This window comes from Xiphophorus maculatus, chromosome 14 (genome assembly GCF_002775205.1).
Source record: "Xiphophorus maculatus strain JP 163 A chromosome 14, X_maculatus-5.0-male, whole genome shotgun sequence".
NCBI classification, from domain to species: domain Eukaryota; kingdom Metazoa; phylum Chordata; class Actinopteri; order Cyprinodontiformes; family Poeciliidae; genus Xiphophorus; species Xiphophorus maculatus.
The window spans coordinates 12,786,039-12,810,229 of NC_036456.1; the positions used below are offsets into that span (position 1 = coordinate 12,786,039).

Sequence of the window (24,191 nt, forward strand, 5' to 3'; positions counted from 1 at the left end):
CCTAAATTAGTGGGAAAGAGAGGTCAGAGTAAACAGCTCTGTTAGAAAATGCCAAAACTCAGGGTCCAATTTAAGAAAAAACTAAAAATAAATCCAAGCTGGAGCAAAAACAAAAAAACGAGTCCATTATGTTAGAGCCCTCTATGCAATCCAGCAAAACAAATGAGCAGATTCGTCAGCGCAAACAGTCGTGTGTCAGTAGCTTAAATGTCGTCCAAGTCTGCTTCTTTAATTATTTAAATAAAATTTATGTTGGTCTGTATGTCAAATAGGACAGAGCTGCCACTACTTCTGTAAAAAGCTATGAAAGAAATCCCACTATTGGCCTTAAGAGGAGTCATTTTAGTCCACAACACTGCCATAACCTGTCAGTGACCAGACTTTTTTTTTTTTCCTACTTTAAATAAAATCTAAAAGAAACGCACACAAAATGCACCCAGCAGGTTTTTTTTTTCTTTTCTTTTAGCCCATTCCTCACGAACCAACACATTAACCATGCTTTGAAGCATACCTTTTGTCAAGTCATTTATTTATTTTTTTATTATATAAATCATGAAGATATGATTTGTTATGTAACAGCCTGTACAACACAACATACCGAAAACAAAACAAAAATACAAATTAAAGTGTACAGAGCAGCACAGGGCTGTAAAGAACCCATGTAGTAATAACATTTTTTCACATTTTTTTTTAATTTAATTTTTTTCCCCCCTCCCTCATCAATGAGAAGATGGCCGAGCTTCTCTGACTGTACTTTTAGTGTTTGACGCCTTCTGCTATAAACCTTTTATTTTCTATGGATGCAAATTGGCAACAACAACAACAACAAAAAAGGGGAAAAAAAGCTGATTGTAAACAATCCAAGCGGGTGTTTTGGATTATGAGCAAATGAGTGCAAATCAGTCGTGGAGTGAAATGAATGCAGAGCCCTAATCGACAACATTCACATGTAAACACCGGCTTATGGAAAAGCCAACATAATCAATCACAGGAAGCGGTGTTGGTCGGGTAAACCGTGTCGTACGTGACGGATGAATGGATGGGTTTGCGTGTGACGTAAACGGCGACGGAGCGAGATTGATGTTGCACCTTTTGGCTTTTTGTGACTTCTACAGGGAAGCTGGGCATTTTGGGGATTGGAATAAAGAGCAGAATTTGACAATAGGTATAAATTTAGCTTAGCATGGGCAGAGATAGACAGGTACGGTAAGTGGTTTCCTTAATGAATATTTTCTTCACCACAGGACCGAGCACTTGACCAAAGAGCTGATTCACCTGCTTTTTAATCAGCACGAGTTTGGAAGCTTGAACTAAATGTCTAATTTTAACGATTTCACAGTGATTTTTCTCTGTGAGAAAATGGGGGGAAAAAAATAAACGCAAAATGAGTAAACAGCTCTGTTAGGAAATGCCAAAAGTTAAGCAATCAAAGTCTAGCGTTTGAGACACTGACTGTATGAAGGGGTAACTACACAGCCAGCAATTAACTTTTAAAATTCAACATCTTATAAATACACAATATGCCGATACAATTTTAAGTTAATAAATTTGACTAATTCAGATTCCTTAAAAACAGTGAAACAGTCCTGCATTTAAGTGAAAAATGCTAATGCTAGCCTATTAGCATCACGTTTTTCCAAGCTAGCCCAACAACTCTGGTTTGACTTTTTAAATACATTTGAGATATAAATAAGTGTTTTTAATGTTTCACTTACACATCACCTAGCTTTTAGTTTTTCCAAGTACATCAAAGTGTTCTGAGAATCTTCTGAAAGAACTGGGACCCTTAGCTTACCCTTCACTTATAAATGTAAAAACCGGTTCCGGTGAGTCATAAACATTCAAACTCAGGCTGAACCTACCTTCTGACATTTTCTATAAAGTTTTTAACGCCAAAAGGTGCAGCGGTGATTATAAAACACTGATTTCTAACACCAGTTTTATTTCCATTAAAAGCTAGTGAGTGGTTTTCCTTGAAATGACGAGTCGAGTCATGTTTGGCCCCACACCAAACAGTAATCAGAACTTAAATTTGGTTCCGTTCACCTCAAAGTCTGAGCTCAGACGTGGGAATGACCGAATTTAACAGCAATCCATTAAAGAAATGGATTGAAACCCTAACGTTCAGAATCAGCACAAAACTATCTCATTTAACAAAAAGACCTCATAGGTTGTTTTTTTTTAAACATACTTGTCAGCCATGTTGGATTTAAACTCTCGAGACCTTCCATGTTCAAACTGTTCGATTGGATTTAAGAGTCTCCGTTTCAATGTTCCCATCTGGAAATGCAACGAAACGCCCCTTCAATCCGAATTTAAAAGTTCTCAGACCAGCCCAGAGGTTAATAGCATCCAATATGGCTGCCATGTGAATAAAATGATGAGTTGCAAAACTATACCAGTAGCACTTTACACAGTTTGTTTCTCACTGAACCAGGTACTTGCATAAAACGGATCTGAAACGCCTTGTATTGTTGAGGTGAGAACCACAACATAATCCCACAGGCGACTAGAGCATGCCGATTGTCACTCCAAGACCTGATTTATGAGGTGAATAAAAATGCAGCAATATGCTGGATTTCATGCACCTCAATAGTGTGATCTTGGATCTGGAAAACCAGTGTGACTCCCGGAGCATGAGGCACAAATACAGATCATTTTTGTAACTTACACTGAGAGTGAAAGCCACATTTGATTTAACGTCGGGGCAGCTCATGGACTTGGGATTTCCATTTGTTTCTGTAATCCAGATTTTCCCCCGTTTCTGGTTGGAAATGCTACATGAACGGCCCTTGACATTAGAAGCTTCACAACAGCCAAGAGATCAATACTAAATACGATTGCTAGGGTCATAAAAGTCTAATTTATACACAATAGAGTGCTGCACAACTGGTTTGTAGCCATGTTGTGGCTTGTACTGCTACAAGATGTTAATACTGCAACAACGGATAAATCCCCACTGGTTGTTCAAGTTGTGACTACAATGCTCAACTTTTGTGTGAAGCCTTCAGTCCCAAAACTGGGATGGGATTTCCAAGAAGAGTGGAATGCAGCACATTACTGATACAATGTGAAATTGGACCCTGATTTTAATCCCAGTCCACGGCGGCCATATTGCATTTGATCCAGTTGTTTTTCCTCGATGAACCACGACCTCCAGATAGAGACGTAACTAGCACAGAAACACAGTTTCCATTTGACTTTTCCAACACCAAACTCAGAAATTTAGATTTTGAGTCAAATAAATATCAAAATTTAATTGGTCAAAAGCCATTCCCATATCTGAGTCCAATGTTGGGCGGCAATATTAACGTCTGCTCATACGGAGACACAAAGAGGACAGAAACACAGTGAAAGACAGGCGTGTAAACATATCAGTCCCTGCCTCCAGTTTTAAATTTTCCCTGCCATCAAGGTCACAATCACGATGCTCTCGGGCTCATGTTCAGATTCAAGTGTCGTTATTTTTCTACATTGCTGATAAAACACCGTCCCTCTTTTTTCCCCCCATTAAACCTAACTTTTAGTCATTTTTTTGTGAAAAATGTGGAAGTCAAAGGTGTTAAACTAAGTGCCAAACTAAAAAAAAAAAAAAGAAAGGCTACTCGAGGATGGAAGAACAAAATGACGGGAGAATGGCAAGAAAAAAAAAGAAGCTTATAAACAAACATGTTGCGTCGATGAGAAGTTTAAAAATCGCCCACTAGTGTCCGAAACATAAAGTGCAGGCAGTGTCTGTTCTCGGTAACGACCGCTGCTCTCCGCCGGCAAAAGAGCCGAAGAGCGAGCGACCCAAAACAAAACCAAAGATGCTGAGTTGTCGACAATCCGCTTCAGGACCAGCCGGATTCCAGAGTAGTGTCTTGCTCAAGGCAGGGCTTGGATTTGGTTGTCTGTTTATCAAAAATAACCAGAAGCCTTCGCTGCCACCGCTACGCCGTTCACTCCACCCGAATCAGCAGTCCGTAGAGAAGCGTGCCGCCTTGCTCCTTCGTGATCCACTCGATCTCAGAGTTGCTGAAGCGAGGATCTAGAGGCTCACCGTGGCTCAGCGTCTGAGGTCCCACCTTGTAGGAGCCCGGCCGCACGCACACCTGGAAACCCACCTGAGCCTGGTGGCAGCGGTGAGAACGTGGGTCCTGAAATCTGCAGGAAGAGGAGAAGAAGACCCGTCACTTCCTGCTCAGGTTTCTACCATCCCGACGTTTCCACACGCTATAAACTCACTGCACTTTGGGAGCAAACGTCTCCATGCCAGAGTAGCGCATGGTTGGGGAGAGCCGCACTCTGGGAACCTCCCTGTCGGGGGCGCTGTTCTCCTCTGGTTCGGTGTAGCCGTTTGGGCCCTCCGTCTTCACTGGAGACACCAGGAAAATGGACGACGTTCCTGCAAAGCGAGGCAAAACAAAAACGGTTCCTTAAAAAAACCGTGTAGCCACAACCATCAACACAACTCATGGCAAAGGATATGAGTGTTATACCAGGCAGCAGCTGGCCGTGGTCCAGTGTGCGCCTCAGGGCTCCGACGTTGGTGCCGTGATACGCAATGTGCCACTTCTTTAGTGCATTGGAAACCTCACAGTGGGACTTGACCCTGCAAAATGAGGCAGGATATAAATAATAGCTAAGAACTAACAAACAGAGACACAGAAACAGATGCTAATAACATGTATTACAGCAAAAACATCAATGTTAAACACAAAGGATTATATTTAAGACACTTTACCGCCATCTAGTGGTTAGAGTTGCACCCAATCACGCCTCATTTAGCTTATTTGCAAACTAAATACTGAACTTTATATCTGTGGTATGTACTCTAACCAAATGAACAAACTAACTTAGAATACATTTCACAGCAAAAACACATCTAAATAAATTTAGGCAGAAAGAAGTTAAAATATTAGACCATAAATATACAGACCCTGTGAACAACCAGGAATGTTTATAGCTCAGTTGGTTTATATACATGTTGTATACATAGATATGTTCAATATTTTTCTAATTGTCCCTTCATGACCTAAGACAAGCAGCAAGTTACTGCTAATTTCCACACCCAACACATCTGTGCGTTGGGTGTGTTTTTATATGATTATTTATTTTATTTTAGTTTAGTTTATTTATTTTTTTAATTTTGAACCTGGTAAAGAATGGTTTTTTAAAAATAATTTTCTGATGCATGTAAGCCATCAGCATTTTCAGCCTTAACTTGAAAATGCATTTTACTCCAACATTTTAAACATTTCAGAGATTTCGAGATTTAACATAACATGAATAAAAAAACTAAACTAAACAAAAGGCTTTTTTGCAGCCTCCCACCTGAGGGCGAAGCGGCACCATCCAAACGGCAGGGCGTAGTCTCGGGGTGGCTCTCCTCGCTTGTAGTACGCCTCGTCTCCCCGCAGCTTGTGGCAGGACTCGCAGTAGCACAGGTTGTACTTCGCCTCTTCGTTGAAGTAGCCGTCTTGAGGTTGAACGGAAACGGGACGCGTCGTTTTTACACGTGGGAGGAGAGAATTTGGACGGAAATAGTGACGAGGAGTCAAAGAGGTGGAGTCAAACCTGGTAAAGTGAGCAAGTCCTTGAAGCGGGAGCAGAGCGCCTGGTACTCGCAGGTCTTGTTGGGGTTGACCTCTGGAGGGGGCGTCCAGCACACGCTCTCTTTGATGCCTGCAAGCGCCAACAGAGAACCTGCTGAGGAGGCTGAAGGCTGCGGTGGAGTTGGAAAAAAAGGAAGCCGAGAGGCTTTGTACCGTCAACCATGTCTGCCTTCTCCATGTCTCCCTGAAAGCGCGTCTCTCCGCTCTCTGCGCCCACAGCTGGCACGTTGTTGGTTACTATCGTGACCTGTCGCCACGAGAACAGCAGTTACAGCACAAAGATCTCAGCTGGGACAATTAATCGGATAATTAATCAGACAATTAATAATAATTCAGCAGATTTTTTTATTTAGCTTTATATAATATTAGAAATGCATAAAAATAGAAAATAAGTCATTAAATTCCTTTTTTAAATAAGAAAATAAACATTTTACTGCCTAAAATGCAAACAGCACAGCATTCCTTTAGTGGACCCTTGATCATTTGTAGCAAAAGGCACTAAAGCAACACTTCTACCATCAACGCTTGGGTCTGTCTGCTTGATTTAAAGGTGACCTATTATGCATCCTTGAGCAGGTTAGAATAGGTCTATAAGCTAAACATGTTTATTACAATATTTGCACAAAGTATTCTTAAATAATAAGATTTTAGTCTGGTCAGTTCTGCCTACTTGGAGAATGAGATGTTTTAGGGCGTCTGGTCACTAAATCCAAATAAGCAGCTGCTGGCCACACCCCCCCAACAGTGCAAATGAAAATGGCTGAAAACAGAGGCACAATTACACCACTATGCATCTTTGAAATGCAGAAGTGGAGCCTCCTGCACAACCAACAAGGATGCAGAAAGTGGTTTCTGGACGGCAAGTCTACAACAAATGGCTGCTGTCTTTTCCAGCAGCCATTGTATGAGGACTATTTTTTTTTCAATTAACCGCCTAATAATTGCATAGCCAATGTGTCTGTAGGAGGGGGTTTTTGCAGAAATTGAAATAGGTGAAGCTAAAACTATCCCACTTGAGCAGTTCTGGGAAGAGAACATTTTTACAGACAAAGAAGGTGGTTGTTTCTTTTTATCTTAAATACAAAATATTTACTGATTTTTATGCAGTTTTCACTTATTTATTGCTCTGAGTATGTTGATCTTTCAGCAATTAGCCTTTTTTGAGTCTGTGTACTCCAGTTAATTAATTGATTACTAAATTATTTGACGGTTATTTCAATAATAGATTCATCGCGATTAATCCGATTAGCCGTTTCAAGCCTAAAATATTCTAATAAATCTTTTGCAAGTTCCTCTGCATCTCTACAAACCTGTTCACACTGGCCGTAGAGGTCAATGAAGGGGTAACAGGGTGAGGGGATGTCCTGTGCCGCCACGCCCTGGTCCATGCTGTTCACGTAGAGATGGAGGCAGTTGTTGGTGTCCACCAGCAGACCCAACACTGTCCCCTCTGGACAAGTGTCCAGGTTAGGACCGTAGTTCTCACATATCTGAAGGGTGGAGGGGGAGTGGAACAGAATGACGAAATCAGACGATGGAGAAATGAAAGGCTGTTGTCGACTAATGGCATGTTGTGGAGTGTTCACTTTTAGAGAGTTGTGGAAGACGGAGTCGCGCTGCAGCAGCCAGGCGGAGCGCTTCAGGCAGCAGGCCGTGGAGGGGAAGTTTAACCGGTCGGGGGAGTGGCCTATCACCCCTAACGACAGAGACGACGTCCACGACGGGTTCAGACGATCGATCTGAAACTGGTGCCCAAAGAAGAACATGAAACATTCAGTCAAACTACAAATTAAACTACAGACAGTTGTATTTATTTGACTCCAGCACAGCTACCTGGAAGAGCTGCTGGCGCGCCAGCGGCTGGACGGTGACCAGCAGGCCCTGGTTGTAGCTGGAAACCCTGGCTGCTGTCAGGTTCTGGTTGGACAGCTGGATGTTCTTGCCGTGGTTTTCCAGAAACATCATGACCGTCGGCACCAGGGAACATGTTTCACTCTCAACCTTGATAAAAAAAATTGAAAAAAACATTTGACATAAACAAATCCAATTGTGTTTCATCAAGCTTCTGTTTTGTTTTCTCTCTTTCCAGCCTCTAACCTCCCTAACGGGGCTGCTGTCCTCCTCCCCTTCGCTGCAGCTGTCCGAGGTGAGCGAAGGCGCCTTGATGCTCTCCAAGTCCTCCATCAGAGAGGAGCTGACGATGGACAGCGCCGTTATCCGCCCGTACAGGTCCAAAACCGCGTATACATTCTGCAAGAAGCCAGAGGTCGCTGCTTACTGCTAATGTTTAGATTTGCAGGTTTCAGCAAGTCAAATTTAAGCCTTTTTAAGGCCAACCTGAATTAAATTTAAGACCAGAAAAAAAATAAAATATAGGAAATGGTTGGAGGACGATGCCATTGTAATGCAGTCTTTGCTGTGAGTTACAATAAAGCATCGCAAAAACTGAAAATTTCCATTATTTAGGTTTGAAAATACAATCAACCATCTGACTCTTCTGTGTTTTTGTGCTTTTTCTTTTGAATTTATTTTGTTGAAATCTTAAGACAGAATTTTAAAAAAGTGTATAGGCATCTACAAAATACTTCAATAACAGATTAACATGATTTTGTACATTTTTCTAAATATACTGCAAAAAATATATCATTTGAGAAAACAATCAATAGAAAATAATTTTTGAGGTAGAGTTGAGAAACTACGAGAGGAAAATAAATAAAATTTTATAATGGAATCTGAAACTAAAGTTATGAATCTTACGCGAGAATCGATGCGACACTAATACCGACTCAGTATCGATATTGGTGATATTTTTGTTCGATCAGCCCACCTCAACTCAAACTTGAGATGAACTAGTTTGAGTTTAATCTCAAACTATTTAGATTAAATTAAATGGTTTAATCTAAATAAGCTATTTAGATTAAAACGTTTTAAGAGCTGTGACTAACATATTTTTAATGAATATGTCATAAACTATATTTTTAATGAATTTGAGACATTCAAGGCCTTCGTTTTAGATTAAAGTAGAACTTTAAGGATGCGGACCACCCTGGTGTTTGTACCTTAGGGACTGCGGTAGCGGCAGATCCCATGTCCTGCCCGTCAACAAAGATGTGCATGGTGTCGTCGTTGCACCTCTTCACGCCCACGCGGTTCCCCACCTGGAAATACATTCAGACTTGATCTCCTCTGAGGTCTGGAAGTGGAAAATAAATAAAACGAAGGCAGGAGGCGGTGCTCACAGTCAGCCGGTCCAGCGAATAGCCATAATTCTGCCGCTGCAGAACACCGTTGCGCTGGACCTCGGAGCCGCAGAGCAGCCAGGTGACCTTGGTGCGGAGCTGTGGGAGGGAGGGGGAGAGGCCGGACAGCGGGCAGGACGGCAGCTCTGGAGGAGCCAGCGTGGTCAGGCCGATATGCAGAGAGCCGCACCACTGATCGTCCACTTCGTCGATCCTCACCTGCAGGAGGAAACCGGTGAAGAAGACCCGACCTGCTGGCTGCCTGAATCTTTACTTTCCATGTTAATCGTGAGCAAACCTCAAACAGCTCGTCTGCTTTGAGCTCTTTGGCGCTGAACACGATGCCATGAGAGTAGCCGCCAACTCTGATGGCCTGGCAGCCCTCGCCCAGCAGCACCACGTTCTTACCGTGCTTACTGTGGAGCCGATGGGCGATGCCTGCGACTGCAAGCACAAAATAAAGGACATAAGGACGCAGCTCTGACGGATTTCACAACGCAGCGTCAAGAAAGAACCTCCTGAGCACCTGGAGAGTGGATGGGGAAGCTCTTCTCAGTGACATTACTGGTGCAAAGACTGTTGTCCAGCGGGCCGGAGGAGCTAGTGATGGAGACCTGAACGCACTGACCGTACAGATCGATCACAGCAAACACCTCTGGAAGAGACATGAGAGGTACAGGTGACAGCCTTCAGCCGACGTGCAGAAAACCGGCTCTCATTGACGCAGACACGTGATGAAAATTGTGTAATTTTGTTGCCGAGGTTTCCACCTGTCGAGCTCGATAATGGGCCGTGGTCGAAGTGTTGTCTGATTGGTCAGAAGATTGTGGCCGTCCGCTTCCATTATACAGTTTTTGTTTTTGTTTTTGTAAAATAATCATTAGTTGAAACAAAATATTAACATTGCTGCCCGAGCGCATTTCCGCATAAAACACAGCCACAATTCTGACCAATCAGACAACACTTCACACAGAGCTCTATCGAATATTTTGACCCGAGTCTGGTGTCGACATTAGCAGGCGGATGGCTCTCTGTGAACAACATGACACAATTTCCGTCAGGCGTCCACGTCAATGAGAGCCGGTTTCATCTCTTTGGTTGAAGTATGCGGGTGTGTTAGTTTTTAAGTAAGCAGTCAGCGGGTTGCTCTCTACCTGCCGGCAGACCCACGCAGGCGACGCCCTGATCCACGCCATTGATGTAATAATGGAGGTCGCCGTTGGCGGTGCGCATCATGCCGATCCGGGAACCTGTGGTCAGGGAGTCCAGGTCGCAGCCGTAGTTGTTGCGCATTGTGTTGCCGTCCTGCATGATGGCGGTTCCACTGGGGAGACAAAAACCCCCCATTAGATCAAATGTTTGGATCTAATTTGTAATTTTAATCATTTATAAAACATCACATTCTTACCTCAGCATCCAGGTGTCATAGTCTATGTCGGTCATCGTGTTCGGAAACTCCAGCTCCTCCGGTCTGATGGCGGTCACTCCTGGTAGAACAGGAACAGTCACAGGTAAATGTTAGGCAGCGGACAGAGTCAGACCGACCGGATTAGTCTGAGGAAACTAAAACATCTTGTTAATAAGCAGAGTAAGATCCCACCTGCTTCTATTGAACCTGACCAGCGGTCCACCATCTTCTGAATAACAATTTCAAAGAGTTCTCCATCCCGAAGGCACCTGAGAAAGAAAAAAAATCTCATCTTCACCGCAAGATTTACTCAGAAATACAGATTGATACACATTATAGATACTATATTGATAAATAATCTTTTACCAAAAGAAAACTAACAGAACACCCAGGAATAATCCTCAATGTGAAAAGAAGAGTTTCAAAACCTTGTTTTACGCTTCACAGTGCAATTAATTTTTAAAGAAGACTAGAAGCACAAAAATTGGGCCTGAATTAAAAGTTTTATAAACTGTGGTCAGACATCAAATATGCGACCTACAAAACGCAGAGAAAAAGGGGGGATGGATGGATAAACAGACACATGGATGGATGAAAAGATGGGTTAATAGATGGATGTGAAAACAAATGGCTGCATAAATGCATAGAAAAAACGAGCGCTGAACTTATTCATACCACATAAAAACCCCGGAGGACTGCAGGAACTTTAAGCTGTACGGTGCATTTTTACATTAAAGCCATTTTAGCTATTTTGGCCTTTAGGGATTTAGTTAATCAAGGTAAGCAGAAAAATAAATTGGATTAACTTTAAAACTGCTGTAATTTATTCTTACTGTCCTTATTAATCAATGCAGCAGAGGTTCCCTGATTATAGTCTTTGAGAAAGACAACAGTTGTGAGTTATGACATTATTAAACCCTGATGAGTTGCAGCATAAACCAGGAACCATGAAGGAGAAGTTTTATTTCACCTCATGAAGTTTTAAAAATCCTCTCAGCTTCAAACATCTATGCTGCTTCAAAGAGCTTCGATCTGAAAAGGTTTTATCCACAGCTAGGGTTCTGATCATTGATGCCGTTACCTGTTGGAAATGACGATGGCGTCGTTAAACTCGCTGCGGCAGTTCTGACGCAGCGCGGTGCGCCCCCCGTTGGTGATGACGGCGTTGGTGCCATGCAGCTGGTGGAAACGCAGGTCAGTGGAAGTGGAGGCCCCCGCCACGGAGCAGGGGCTCCCAGGGGACATGGCGGTGGGGCCGTCTGAGCTGTCCTCTGGTAGAGGAGGGAGGTCCACTGGAACCGCAGACACACACAGCAGGTCAGGGTTTCCTCAAAGCTACCATCTCTGATAGACCATCGTTATCGTCCTGCTCCTCCGGGTCTCACCCAGGTCGTCCATGATGGTGGCCTGGGCCGCCTGGCCGTACAGGTCGACCACAGCGTAGACGTTCGGGGGGACGTTCCAGGCCGCCGGGCCCTGCGCCACGCCGTTCACGAAGAAGTGCAGGCTGCCGTCTTCCTTCCGAACAACTCCGACCGTGTCCCCGGCCTGCAGGCAGAAGGGCGACGTTTTATCAACTAAAACATCATTTAACAGAAAGACGACTGATTTAAAATAAAGGAAACTCCTCTTACTTTGAGTCGATCCAGGTTGTGTCCGTACTCATCCAGAATCGTGGTTCCGTTGTGCATCACGCCGTTACCCGTCATCATCCACGTCCCTGAAAAACATCCCACAGGAAACGGATCAGGCCTCTCTGCACTGAAAACTCCTCAACTTACAGCTGAATAAAAATAGATAATTATATACAACATTATTAATAATAAAAAAGATGAGAAAATAAATTACATTTCAATACATTAGCATAATCTCACAATGAAAACTGGAGAAATACACAAGCTTTATTTTGAGATTTGTTCAGCGTTTTGAACTCTGAGCAAATTTTTAAGAGATAATTAAGAGATTATTATTAGACATTATCTCTTATATTATCATTTAAGAGATAATGAAACGACCACATATAACCACAGCCACTATAGTGATATAATACATAGTGATATAACTATGTGAAGTTTGCCTGATGCTGAGAGACTGTGGACTTTGTTTGGTGGAAAAACTAAATTTTAATCACTTCTAATCAAACACGCTAGCGGGCTTTGGTGCAAAAAAAAAAAAATGGAATACATGGAAAAGCTCTTTGTTTTCAGTGTCAAGTATGGTAGAGGAGTTGTAATGTTGCGGGTTGGTTACTTTTCCAATAAACCCTGTGATCCTTGTTTGGATATATGGCACCATGAAGTTGAAATATCAAAACCTGCTGGACTACACCAAGAAGCTGAAAATGAGAAAATGGGCCTTCTGCTGCAAGGACGCTACAATCTGCTCGGTTTCTTTACACAGAAAGGTTTTAAACTAGTTTGACTTATAAACTGAGCTCACAGCACTGTTTGATAACTAGGACTACTTGGGGTGTAATTAAATGACTTTTATTGTAAAGTGCCTTGAGAAGACATTTATGGTAAATGGCCGATATATACAAGACCTGACTGAAAGATGATGTGAAACATATGGCCGGATAAACACAGAAACGGTAGCCGCAGAAGTCACCATTAAGCCAGAGCGTCTCTAGATCTCAGAGAAACAACATGGAGTGACCTGAAGAGAAGAAACGACCTACAGGGTTATGATGATCAGCGCTAAATGCTTTCAGTTGTCTCACCTGACCGCAGGTTCGTCATGGTGGACGGCAGCTGCAGGTAGGCGGGATTGTGTGTCGTGACACCAATTTCGATGGAGCCCGCCCATTTGTCCACCATCTTGTCGATGCGGACCTGGAACACCTCGTTGGAGCGCAGCGGCCGGCTGCTCAGGACCACACCGTGGTTAAAGTCATCCGTTGCACTAAAAACATCAGCAGAACAAGTGTTAAAATTAAATCCTTGCAGCGAAGATGATAAACCAAAAGAAGAAGCACTAACTGCGGCCGCAGCGCCGTCCTGCCGTCGCAGATGATGGCCGCCTTCTGTCCACAGTTGGGGTGAAACAGGAGACGGTCGGGTCCTTCTGAGTCCGAAGTGAGGGCCATGGAGGGCCGCGGCCGGCCGACATCAGGCGACAGAGCCCTCATGATGGCGTTGTTGCGCCTGAGGCGGTCGCTATGGTTGTGATTGTGGACTATGGTGACTTTGACGGCCATGCCGTAGAGGTCCACAACGCCGTAGACCACGCTGGGAGTCTGCGCCGCGGCCACGCCTGCAGAGCAACAACATACCGTTGTCAAATCCTCGTCCCGGCTTCCTGAGGGCTGACGCACTGGAACCTGAGGAGACTTGCCTTGATCGATGCCATTGATGTAGAAATGGAGCGCACCGCTGGCTTTCCGCATCAGCCCTATGTGATCCCCCTCCTACGATGACACGTAGCAGAAAATTGAAAAGCAGGAAAACACAGGCGACGCATTTCAATTGCAAGAACCGTGGAGGTTTGTTGAGGCCGTTCTTTTAATCACACGTTATTTCCACCGCAGGAACCAGGGATGAACCTGACTACATCAGTAAACAGCAGAGGCAGTAATGAAGTTTTCCTCAGTTATAAAGCGTAATCACTGCGACAGCAGAACCACCAACCATAGTTTTATTACTGAAAATCAGCTTTTTAAATTTCACAATAGGAGCCGGCCTTTCCTCTCAGACGTTGAACAGGTATTCCTGATACGCTCAATCCTAAAAACCATTACAGACACAGATTTACACAAGTTTTGGAATAACTTTACCTTGGTTTTCAAACTGTGACACAGTCTGAATTTAATGCTGTATTGGTTTGATCCTAAGGCTCCAACTAACAATTATTTTAACAAGCAATTATTCTGACTATTAAGCAGATAAAATAAAATTGGAGCCAGGGTTTCCCCCAGAAAACTTGCTAAGCCCAGTGCTCGGGTGCAAGGGCAGTCATCCAGCCCACCGCCGTGTTTTTGAGTTAAAAAATGTTTAAAGTTGACAGAAATTCTGAAAATGTCTCTTGATAGTTATGCGTTATTCGAAGACTGGAAGATTAACAACTAAACACCAACTAAAAAGTCTTAATAAAGGCAATAATAAACAAAAAAAAACTCAAATAAATAGACAATGCAAAGCCTCATGGGGACCCAAGTAAAGCCTGGTGGCCCGCCAGGCTTATAATACACTGTGGGAAAACCTGTGGAACTGTCTAAAGATGTTTCCTTTAACCACCTAAGCCTATTTATGCAATATTACAAATACATAAGACGAGGAAGCTTTTTATCGTAAACACAAAGTTGACAATTATTTCAATAATCGATTAATCAGATTAAGATGATTAATTGAAAATTGTTTTTGCAAACAGAACGTATTTATTCTGTTAACAGGCTATGAAAGACCCATAGAGGAGCATTGATCCCCAACGAATCAGTGGCTGTAATGTAGGTGGACGGAGCAAACACAAGACACAGTCAGGATAGAAACAAAAGGTTCTGGGTGAAAAATGCTCAGATAGAGGAGATGCATGTTCCCACCGACCTGAAGTTCATCCAGGCTGAATTCACAGTATTCCCTACGAGTTCCTTTCCCGTTTGTTAATATCCCACAGCCACTCATCATGATTGTACCTGATAAAGATAAAAAAAAGTAAAAAAAATGTTCTGCTAAGTGATGAGTATTGACTCTGAAGGCAGGGTGTTACCTGAGCGCAGATTGGTCATAGTTGCAGGATAGTCCAGGTTGTTGGGATTGTGCGTGGTCACTCCGATCTCAATTGAGCCCGACCACTTGTCCACCAGCTTATCGATGCGGATCTGATAACAGAGACATCGTTAGCCGTTCTGCCCGAAGACAGAAGATGGCGGCAGAGGACTGGGCCGCACCTCGAACATCTCGTTGTGCCGGAGCGGCCGGTTGGTCATCACCACTCCGTTGTTGAACTCGTCCAGAGGTCTCCGCCGCTCCGCCGTCTTGTTGTTGTTGCTCAGCTTGATCAGCGTGCCGCACTTCTCGTGGAACAGCAGTGCATCGTTGGTCATCACCCCACCCGCCCCGGACCCCGGTGCCGCCCCCCCGGTACCGGCCGGGCTGCTGTTAGAGTTCCCACAGTCTCCTCCCCCTCCCACTCCTCCAGCCGTCCCTGTGCTGCTGTCACCATTAGCCGGAGCTCCGCCTCCACCGCTGCTCCCTCTGTCAGCTCTGGAAGAAGAGTCAGTTCCTGCATCGCCTGCTCCTCCAGCATCGCCTCCTCCTCCGCCTCCACCGTCTTCCCCTCCTCCCTCGTCTTCAGAGCGATAAAATGAAACTATTGCATTGTTAAAGACGTCGAAGAGCTGGTGCTCTGTGAGGACTGAGCAGAGACAAGAAGATAACGGCTATCAAAACAGATCAAGCTACGAAACCCTTAAAGCTGATCTATTATGCTTCCTTGAAAAGGTCAGGATAGGTCTATAGGCGATACAAAACATGTAAATTATTCTTAGATAATGAGATTCCAGTCTGGTCAGTTCTGTCCACTTTGAGCTCTTCAGAATGAGATGTATTAGAGCCTCTTGTCACTTTAAATCCAAATGAGCTGCTGCTGGTCACGCCCCCAAACTCAACATCTACACACACACACATGAAAATAGCTGCCAACAGGTGCGCATTTCTACATCTTTGAAAAGCAGAAGTAGAGCCTCCTGCACAACCAGAAAGAATTCAGCAAGTGATTTCTGGACGGTAAGTCAACAATACGCTCGTCTTTTCCAGTGGCCATTGTAATATGCATGAACCAGCTGGACAAACGTGCTGGAGCTCCACTTGGGTTGCTAGGTGATGGGCTGAGCTTTGCTGGGGTTGCTAGGTAACATTGTGACTCCACAATGGGTTTTGAAACCATTGAAAAAAGGTTTTCAAAACGGCTCATTTTCCAGACACCAAAAAAAAAAAAAAACAATTAAAAACCGTCTGGGTGTTTTGTAAGCACCTGGTCTGTTTTTAGGAGCTGCTGACACCCGAGTTGAAGTATTTTGCTTACTAGGGCCCCTTTAATCAGACAGGGCTTTACTCACCAGCGTCAGGCTCCAGGTTGGTGGGAAACTTGTCTGGTCGGCTGTTGCTGCAGCTGAGCTCAGGCACTGGAGGGAAAACGTTGAAACAGGACATGGAAACGAGCCCAGATCACGGCGCAGGAAGACAAAGTTTAAAAACAGGCTTACCTTCATCTCCGTTCACCATTCCATTCATCGCCGCCACATTCATCAGTGCTGCAATCCCCCCATCGTCCCGACCCCCACGTACGACCACCTCCTCCTCTTCATCTTCCTCTTCTTCCTCCTCCTTGTCCTCCTCGTCCCGCTCTATCGTCTCTCTCTCCCTCTCTGCGGAGGGCGGCGGCGGCTCGCAGCTCACCACCGTCACTTGAGTGCACTTCCCGTACAGATCCACCACGGCCCACAGCCTGGGCGGCAGGCCGCTGGCGGCCGCGCCGCAGTCCTGCCCGTTCACCCACAGGTGGAGCTCCCCGCGGGAGCTGCGCTGGATGCCCACACAGTCGCCCTCGGCCAGCTGGTCCAGGTCGCGGCCGTACTCCTCCAGGACGGAGCGGCCGTCGTGCAGCACCGAGCAGCCCGACACGATCCAGGAGCCGCCCTTGAGCCCCGTGGCGCTGCTGGGGAAGTCCAGCGAGGCCGGGTCCAGAGCCGTCACGCCGATTTCAATCGAGCCGCTCCAGGAGTTCACCTGATGGAGGGGCAGAGGAAAAACAGTATTATTATTATTATTATTATTATTTTACAAGTTAAATAAAATACTGCGGGGGAGTCTGGCTATAAAACAACCTAAATAAACTTTTACGCAAAATAATTCTGCAGCGATTCTACAGCATCCACACCACATGAGGAGAGCAGAAAGAAGAAGAAAACATCCGTCAGCAGCTTTTATGGTGGTCATAAAATTTATTTTTAGTCGCTTTGCTCTGGAAACAGTCCTTTGAAAACCAAGCAGATAGAGATGAAAATGCAGCTAAATATAGGATCCTTACACGGAGAGGAAAGTTTGGAAAAGTCTGGAGTTTGCTTCCTAAACTTTCCAGATGTGGATATATTCATACACATTTCTTCACGTAACAAAATCTATTTTTCCAGACAACTACCAAGAGGCTCTTAATGTTCAGGTTAAAATATAAAATAATTATGTTCAGAAAAAAAGATGGAAGGAAAGAAAAGAGAAAGGCAGAGAGGAAAGACAGAAGGAATGGAGGTAGACAGTTAAGTAAAGCAGGACATGAGGTAAGGAAGGCAGGAAGGATATAAGAATGAGGATAGGAAATTAGGAGGGCAGAAGGCAGGAATGGTGCTAGGACACAAGGAGGTAAGGAAATACAGACATTGGTGGGAAAAGAAAGACAGAAAAATTTTTTTTAAAAAAGGAGGAAGATCAAGGAAAGTGAAAGGTGGAAAGTTCAGTAGGGCTCAAAGGAGGAAGAAAACCAAGATTCACAACAACAAAAAAGGAGGAAACAAGAGAGAAGGAAGGAATTGTGGTAGGGTACAAGGATGAAAGGAAGAGGGAGAAAGAATTGAGTAGGAAACAAGAAAGGAAAAACATGAGGAGGAGAAGCAGTAAGGACACCAGCAGTAAGGCTGGACGGATGCAACCTTTGGAGAACTTGTTTACCCCAACCAGGAATATGACTTTGAACTCAAATCACCTCGCAGACAAACTGGAATCCATTTCTCCCCAGAAACACTAAACTCATCCTAAGATGAATACAATCTGATACTATTGATATCTGGAGGGCAATATTTCACTTTCTCATTACTCCACAGTGGCAGGTGAGACACAGCAGCGGAGAGATTCACGTCTTTTCGTACTTGTAGGCGGAAACACGTCGGATGAACCTCTACAAGCTTTATGGACATTTTCCTCTGCAGCTTACAACCGAGACGACCGGAGACGAGATTGAAACGCTCCTTTCAATCAATACTTTCTGCTCACAGAGAGCTGCTCTGTAAGGCAGCAGTGCTTCTACAACGAGGGCAGATCTGGGTTAAAAATAAAAAAAAAAAAAGAAGGTGCAGAAGTAGCTGACCGGGTCACCAACATCTCCTTCACTAGTTTATGTAACCCACCGCCCTGTGGGCGTCTTCTGCCTCTGTCTCTCTCTCACCATTCATAGATAAATAACTCGAGGATCCCAGTGCTGCTGAGAAACCGGGCAGCTTCTGAAACGATGAAAAATTCATGGGGTGTAAATTTCTAAGAAGCGCAGCTAAGAATAAACAGTGGAACAGCCGAGCTAAACAAACAGAATTACCTCCAGTTTGGACTAAAGGAGATCTGACTTATTGCTAATCTCCCAAACTCATCGTTGCTATTAATAACAAACGCGTTTGCTGCTTGTGAACGTTGATGTCGCATGGGAAGACTCAACTACGTCTTCGCACTGATTTAGTAGAACTTCATCTCTATTCGCAAATTAAATGCTGCAGAGCACCAAAACTCCTCCGTCGACGTTTTAATCTCAAACTTCAATGTGTCCCACTGGGATGCCGTGATCTGGACGGACACAAAGCAGCGCGTGATTGTGAAGTGAAAGGAAATGTATTTATTTTTTGACAAACAAAAACCTGAGAAGTGAAACACGTGAACCACTTTTTGCTGCCTTTAAACTCTGGTCACTGTATTAGGGAAGGTTTCTACCAGCTGTGCACATGTAGACACATAAACTCTCCCCTGCTAAAATTTAAAACAAATGCACGCCACACTTTTCAGATAGTTATCTGTCATATATGATTTGGGCTCTGCCTAACACTTTTGCATGGCATTGAGTAAGTCTGGCTGTAACAGCAAAAACATGGAAAATACTGATGGAGTGTCAATTTCCTCTAACAAGACTTTATATAACATATTAACTTCCTGTCAAACTCATTTTCACACAACAACGCCAAATCTTTCACTGCATCCAGCTGTTTACATTTACCCCCCATCTTTCCCTGCTGCTCATTCAGTGGATCCCCGTTCACAGAGTTTTCAGTCAGGCAGCAGCCGGCGCTTCGTGATGGAGGAAGAATCGATTTTCATCCGGTCATGAGGCCGATAACGAGAGTCCGTATCAGACAGCGCGCGCCGCGCCGTGAGGGATGCATAATGATTTACACGCCGCCAAGCAGGTGCCAATAGGCCAGATGTTTTCTTTTTCCAGGCCCCCTGCAGAAGCTCTGAAAACTTCTCTGTTTGTAGGAGGGGTGTGTGTGGTCTGGTTGGCATTGTCACAAGTTCACAGCTAATGTGTTGTTGAAAAAGCTCTGCTGTGGAGAGATACGCTGCTGCTCAAAACTAAAACATTGTCACCGACGTAGAAATGACAGTATATATAGAGGAAAGAGGTTCAGTGCTCGCTCAACATCTGTTCTTATGAAGAGACTTATAAGAACATCTGTTCTTAAAACAAACAAAAAAAACCATACAACACATTCTGCTTAGTGACCATCGGGGTCGATGACATCACAGGAGGGAGAAGAAGGGAGCCGATTGGCAGGCATTATGGCGGACGAGCAACTTTTCAGAGATTTCAACATAGACTGTGAAGTTTTCTGAAGATGTCACCGTGGAAACAATGACTGGAACCGCGTCCAGAACCTCAACTGATTTTATTCCTCTCTGAATGACTGGTTTTATATGCAACATTCAAATCCACAAATACTTGAGGTACCCCCTAAAAATCTCTATAACTGCTTATTTCAATTGTTCAAACAATAAATATACCTTAATGTACATAAATAGGCACAGTGGTAACCGTTTTAGCAGAAGCTAATATTTACAGTATTATCTCTACTCTTTAGCCAGTCGACACCAAGAAAAATGATTAAGTCTTCTGTATTTGCTGCTTTATGTATTTTAGCTTCCCAAGCTGCATCTTCTTTTGAATATTTTAGTCAAACTCTACAAAAAAAAAAAAAAAAAAATCATGTGGCGTCACGTTCCACAGAAAAATCCATAAAGGCTGAACCACAAATATTTCTATTGTGGTTCTATCATCTTTAACAGCTGATTTGTCGGGACAAAACTCATAGTACCAAACAAATCTCCTCTCTCACACCGACAGCTAATCTGCATGTTGTAGATGTGACTCTCTTCTAACACCTTATCCACAATAAGTTATTTCTTTCATCAAAAAGTTACCAAGTTCTACGGGGTTCTGGTACTGAACCTTCATTTGAACCAAGAAAAGACAGGAGGGCGGTAGGTTTTATGTTCATTCAATAATTTACAATGAAACAGTAAAATTAACAGAAAAAGTGACCAGAATATGTTGTTATATGTAACTGTGATGCTACTTAAACTGCAGTTAAACTACTTAAAGTTTAACTGCGTTAAATATGTAACTGTTTAATTAATTAAGGAATTAATTCCTTAATTCACATTTTTATGACTCTTTTTCTTTATTTGCCTTAAATAAATGGCAAGTAGATTTAGTGGAGTAAGTGTTTAACATGGTTTATTATGAGATATTGTGCATTTTCAAAGAACAAAAACAAGTAAATTATCAGAGATGCACCAGTCAAGTGGCCTGAGATCCACATCAGTTCATTTCCCCTTGGTTGCTTCATATCAGTGGATCAAATACTGAGAAGAAAAACTCAATTACATTTTCTAAATCTGATTTTTTTGTTTTTGTTTTGTTGTTTAAATTAGCACTAAAAAAACAAAGTCAAATAAAGGTTGGAGTTGTATGCAAAAATGGAAATAGTCTTGAAGATTTTTCAGTTTAATTTAAAAACTATAACTTCAGAAAGGGAGGCCCATGCATTGTGGTGCTCATGGTAATAATCAAAATATGTGGGTCAGATTACAAAAAAGTAATAAAAAAAAAAAACTGGAAACATGAGCGTGAATTAGATTTATTTTACGAAAAATGAACGGCTGGTAGCTTCCAAGATTTATCATCTTACATAAGTGAACTCTATGATTTCAAATCAGGAACATGTTTTAATATTAGGGCTGCACACCAATAGTGATACCATGATGATATAAGTAGCATTAAATATTCCCTTTCCACACTGCAAGCTTGGATGCCTGTCTGTGTGACCTTTGGGCACCAGTCTCCGGGTCAAGGGTGGGTCTTTTCTGCAGAGACTCCGTCCAAAAGGCTGAATATATTATTGTCATGAGAAGAGAAAAATTCTGACACTTGGAAAATAACAGCATGCAAATATAGACGGCAATTTCTGATAAAACTACTGAATTAACTAATAATGCAATGATCTTTACTGAGCATGCATTATGCAATCATAACATAATGACAAGTAGCCTAACAAATAACATCTTACTTTCAAAGAAGAGAAATCATTGTTTTCTCTAGAAAACATCAGGATAAAACCCCAGGAAGTCATGGTTGCAGCAGCAGTAATTAATGAGTGACAACATGCTGTCATTAACAACAGTTAGCCCATCGGTGCTGTTACAGAGACGGTAACCCGGTGTGAGAAAAGCCCCGCAGAGCCACCAGGACACACCGACCCCATCAGAACAAAGCTGTTTACCAGCCGAACTAAGCTCCTGCCAGGCAGAAGTGAAAGCTGTACTTCTGGGTCGGGCTCCATAGATCCTCCACGGCATCTTCCAGAAAGGCTCGCCCCGAACAGCCCCTCCTGCTAAGGGCTCATTAGCGCGGCTAACTGGCGGTACCGAAGCTACACGGGCCGGTTATCGCTCGTATAAGTGATCCGTTCAACGTATATCCTCTCTGAGGCTGATTACCAAGCCACTGCTCCCCCTCCGAGGGCTCCGATAATGTAGTACGCTGCGGCAAGGGCGCTCACTACACACTGCGGAGGCTGTCAGGCTGGTTGGACATCGCTGGGGGGCTGAAGCCCCCCACTGCGGCCAGAGACCCACAGACAGACCCCCCGGCTCAGCCGCACCAGCAGCGCTCTCAGTCCGCTCAGGGCAGCCGCCAGCGGCGGGCCTGCACTTGTTTACCTTCTTGTCAATGCGGACGGTGAAGACATCCCGGTCCCTCAGGGGCTCCTTGCTGAGCACCAGGCCGTGGTTGAACTCCTGGACGGGCTGGTTGCGCCGGGCTGTTCGGTTCGAGTTGGACAGGCCGATCAGCTTTCCGCTCCGCGGATGCAGCTCCGCCGCCATCTTCAGGGGGCGGCCAGGATTCACGACACCTCGGCTTTGCGACAGTACCCTTATCTTAGCGGTAGTGTGGTTGTCATGACAATGCTGTTTTCATCAACGGAGCTGTCAACAGTGCCGTATAAAAAGAAATGGCTCTGGTAATCGAGGGCATATTCAATATATACATGTATTTTGTTAAATAAATATTTATATCTGTGGTCTTTTTAACTAAGTGAAACATGTTTCTATGTTTTAGACATTTAATTGAAATATAAAATGCATAAATTTTTAAACGCGGAAATCATTAAGTAAAACCTGACTTCATTAAATGCGTATTGAATTATTTCATAATCCTCTTGGCTGTCTTTACACAGTTTTGTGTTCACATTCATTTAACAGCAATTGAGCAATTATCTTTTGTGCACATTTTCCATGCAAATATAAGCATTGTACTTAAAAGGTTTATTTCAATGTGCTTTAGTCCAGTCTAATAAGGCACATCTATTAAAGTTAGTGGGCAACACTAAGTGATCGGTCAACATTAGGATACTGCAGGTGTAAGTTTTTAACACTCATCGTCTGCAGAGTTGTCTGTGCAAACTAAATCTACAACTGAAACATCATTTGTTAATACAAATGATCACCTCAGCAATATAAAGTGCTGTCTTTATGACATAATTACATATTTTTGGATAGTTCTGTGCGATTATTCATGGACATGATGCGAGTATTCACTCCATATTACTCAGTAGAAACATTTCTTTGAAGAAGTGACAGCTCATTTTTTATTTACTTTTAGACATAGCTTCTGAATAAAATGGGATTTTATTTTGGTAACATTTTATAACCTGTTGTTTTAGTTTCAATCAAATCCATTTTACTATATTTCAGTAAACACAAGCTACTTTAAATTTAGCCAACTAAAACATGAAGTAAAGAGAATTAACCTTTTTTTCCATTTAGGTAAAATAATTATTCTAAGATGGGTGAATACCAAAATTGCATCAAATCGGCTAGAATTAGATCTGATTTGATTTAATATCCATCCACTATTTTCATTTAGTTTTTATTCTTTAAAGGAAATGTCCTCATTCTTGCCACATGGTCACGATGTAGGTGTTTTTATTTCGCTTTTGTTTCATTTTTGTCTTTGAGAGAAAACCTTGTGAAAATTATTAACATTTTTCATTAGCAGAATGAAAAATGTTTCACTAAATGAGACGATTTAGTGACAAAAACGTCCCCAGAATTTATAACTGAGTTAGAAAATACAAGGTTTCTCACCTCTGACCTCAGAAACCAACTTCCCTGCAAGTCCTTAGTGACATTTGAAGTAAAAATTGTTTCTTTATAGTTGTGATGATTTATATCTTGTTAATTTTTTTTTACAGACCTGCAGAATTATACGACCAACAGAGCAGAGAAAAGCTGTTTCAGCTTGCATTGCTAAAAATAATTAGAATAACTGGAACTGGTTGGTTTGGTTTGGTGCCATCCTGCGGTTCAAGTTCAGAGGAACTTAATGCAGAATAAGAAACAGGGACTTGTTCCTAGTTCACTGTTGTCAAATTAACCACATAACTTTTTTATTGCAAGCAATTAATACAAAAGTATCTTTACTACCACAGAAGGCAGCCTGCGTACTTGTGCCAGAGTTTGACAAACTTGGCCCTGTGTAAATCTGGCATGTATTTCTCCTTACTGGGAGAAACTGTAACTTACCACTGTATTTGATTAACCATGACTAAAACTCTGTTTAGGTTTCACTCCTTTTTCTGTTTTTTAATGAAAAATAAAGTGCTTTTTTCGGGCCTCATATAGCTGCAGGTAAATGTTA

At 43.1% G+C, this 24,191-nt stretch overlaps 2 protein-coding genes across 3 annotated transcripts in view; one reads left to right on the forward strand and one right to left on the reverse strand.

Annotated features, from left to right (window-relative positions):
* Window positions 1-7,769, forward strand: part of LOC102218027 (vigilin-like) — a 33,394-nt gene extending 25,625 nt beyond the window's left edge. Inside the window, exon 29 of the mRNA XM_023346613.1 lies at window positions 7,687-7,769. The gene's annotated coding sequence lies outside the window, so the exon portion shown is untranslated. The remainder of the gene's footprint in view (window positions 1-7,686) is intronic.
* Window positions 267-22,439, reverse strand: neurl4 (neuralized E3 ubiquitin protein ligase 4). 2 transcript variants are annotated; one of them, XM_014470897.2, is made up of 29 exons: window positions 22,211-22,375; window positions 16,444-16,966; window positions 16,297-16,362; window positions 15,127-15,593; window positions 14,946-15,057; window positions 14,783-14,871; window positions 13,578-13,650; window positions 13,223-13,496; window positions 12,964-13,145; window positions 11,879-11,964; window positions 11,630-11,792; window positions 11,326-11,536; window positions 10,437-10,513; window positions 10,245-10,323; window positions 9,991-10,160; window positions 9,363-9,491; window positions 9,135-9,280; window positions 8,837-9,055; window positions 8,657-8,755; window positions 7,695-7,847; window positions 7,431-7,598; window positions 7,184-7,342; window positions 6,908-7,087; window positions 5,751-5,844; window positions 5,560-5,667; window positions 5,317-5,461; window positions 4,482-4,594; window positions 4,228-4,387; window positions 3,942-4,146 (listed from the first exon to the last, which is right to left on the reverse strand). In XM_014470897.2, exons 1-29 carry the CDS (start codon window positions 22,373-22,375, stop codon window positions 3,942-3,944), a joined length of 4,815 nt encoding a protein of 1,604 aa, XP_014326383.1. The 2 variants fall into 2 exon arrangements, with proteins under 2 accessions (XP_023202380.1, XP_014326383.1); XM_023346612.1 differs by having other exon boundaries at window positions 267-4,146; window positions 6,908-7,342; window positions 22,211-22,439.
* Window positions 22,440-24,191: the final 1,752 nt, after the last annotated feature.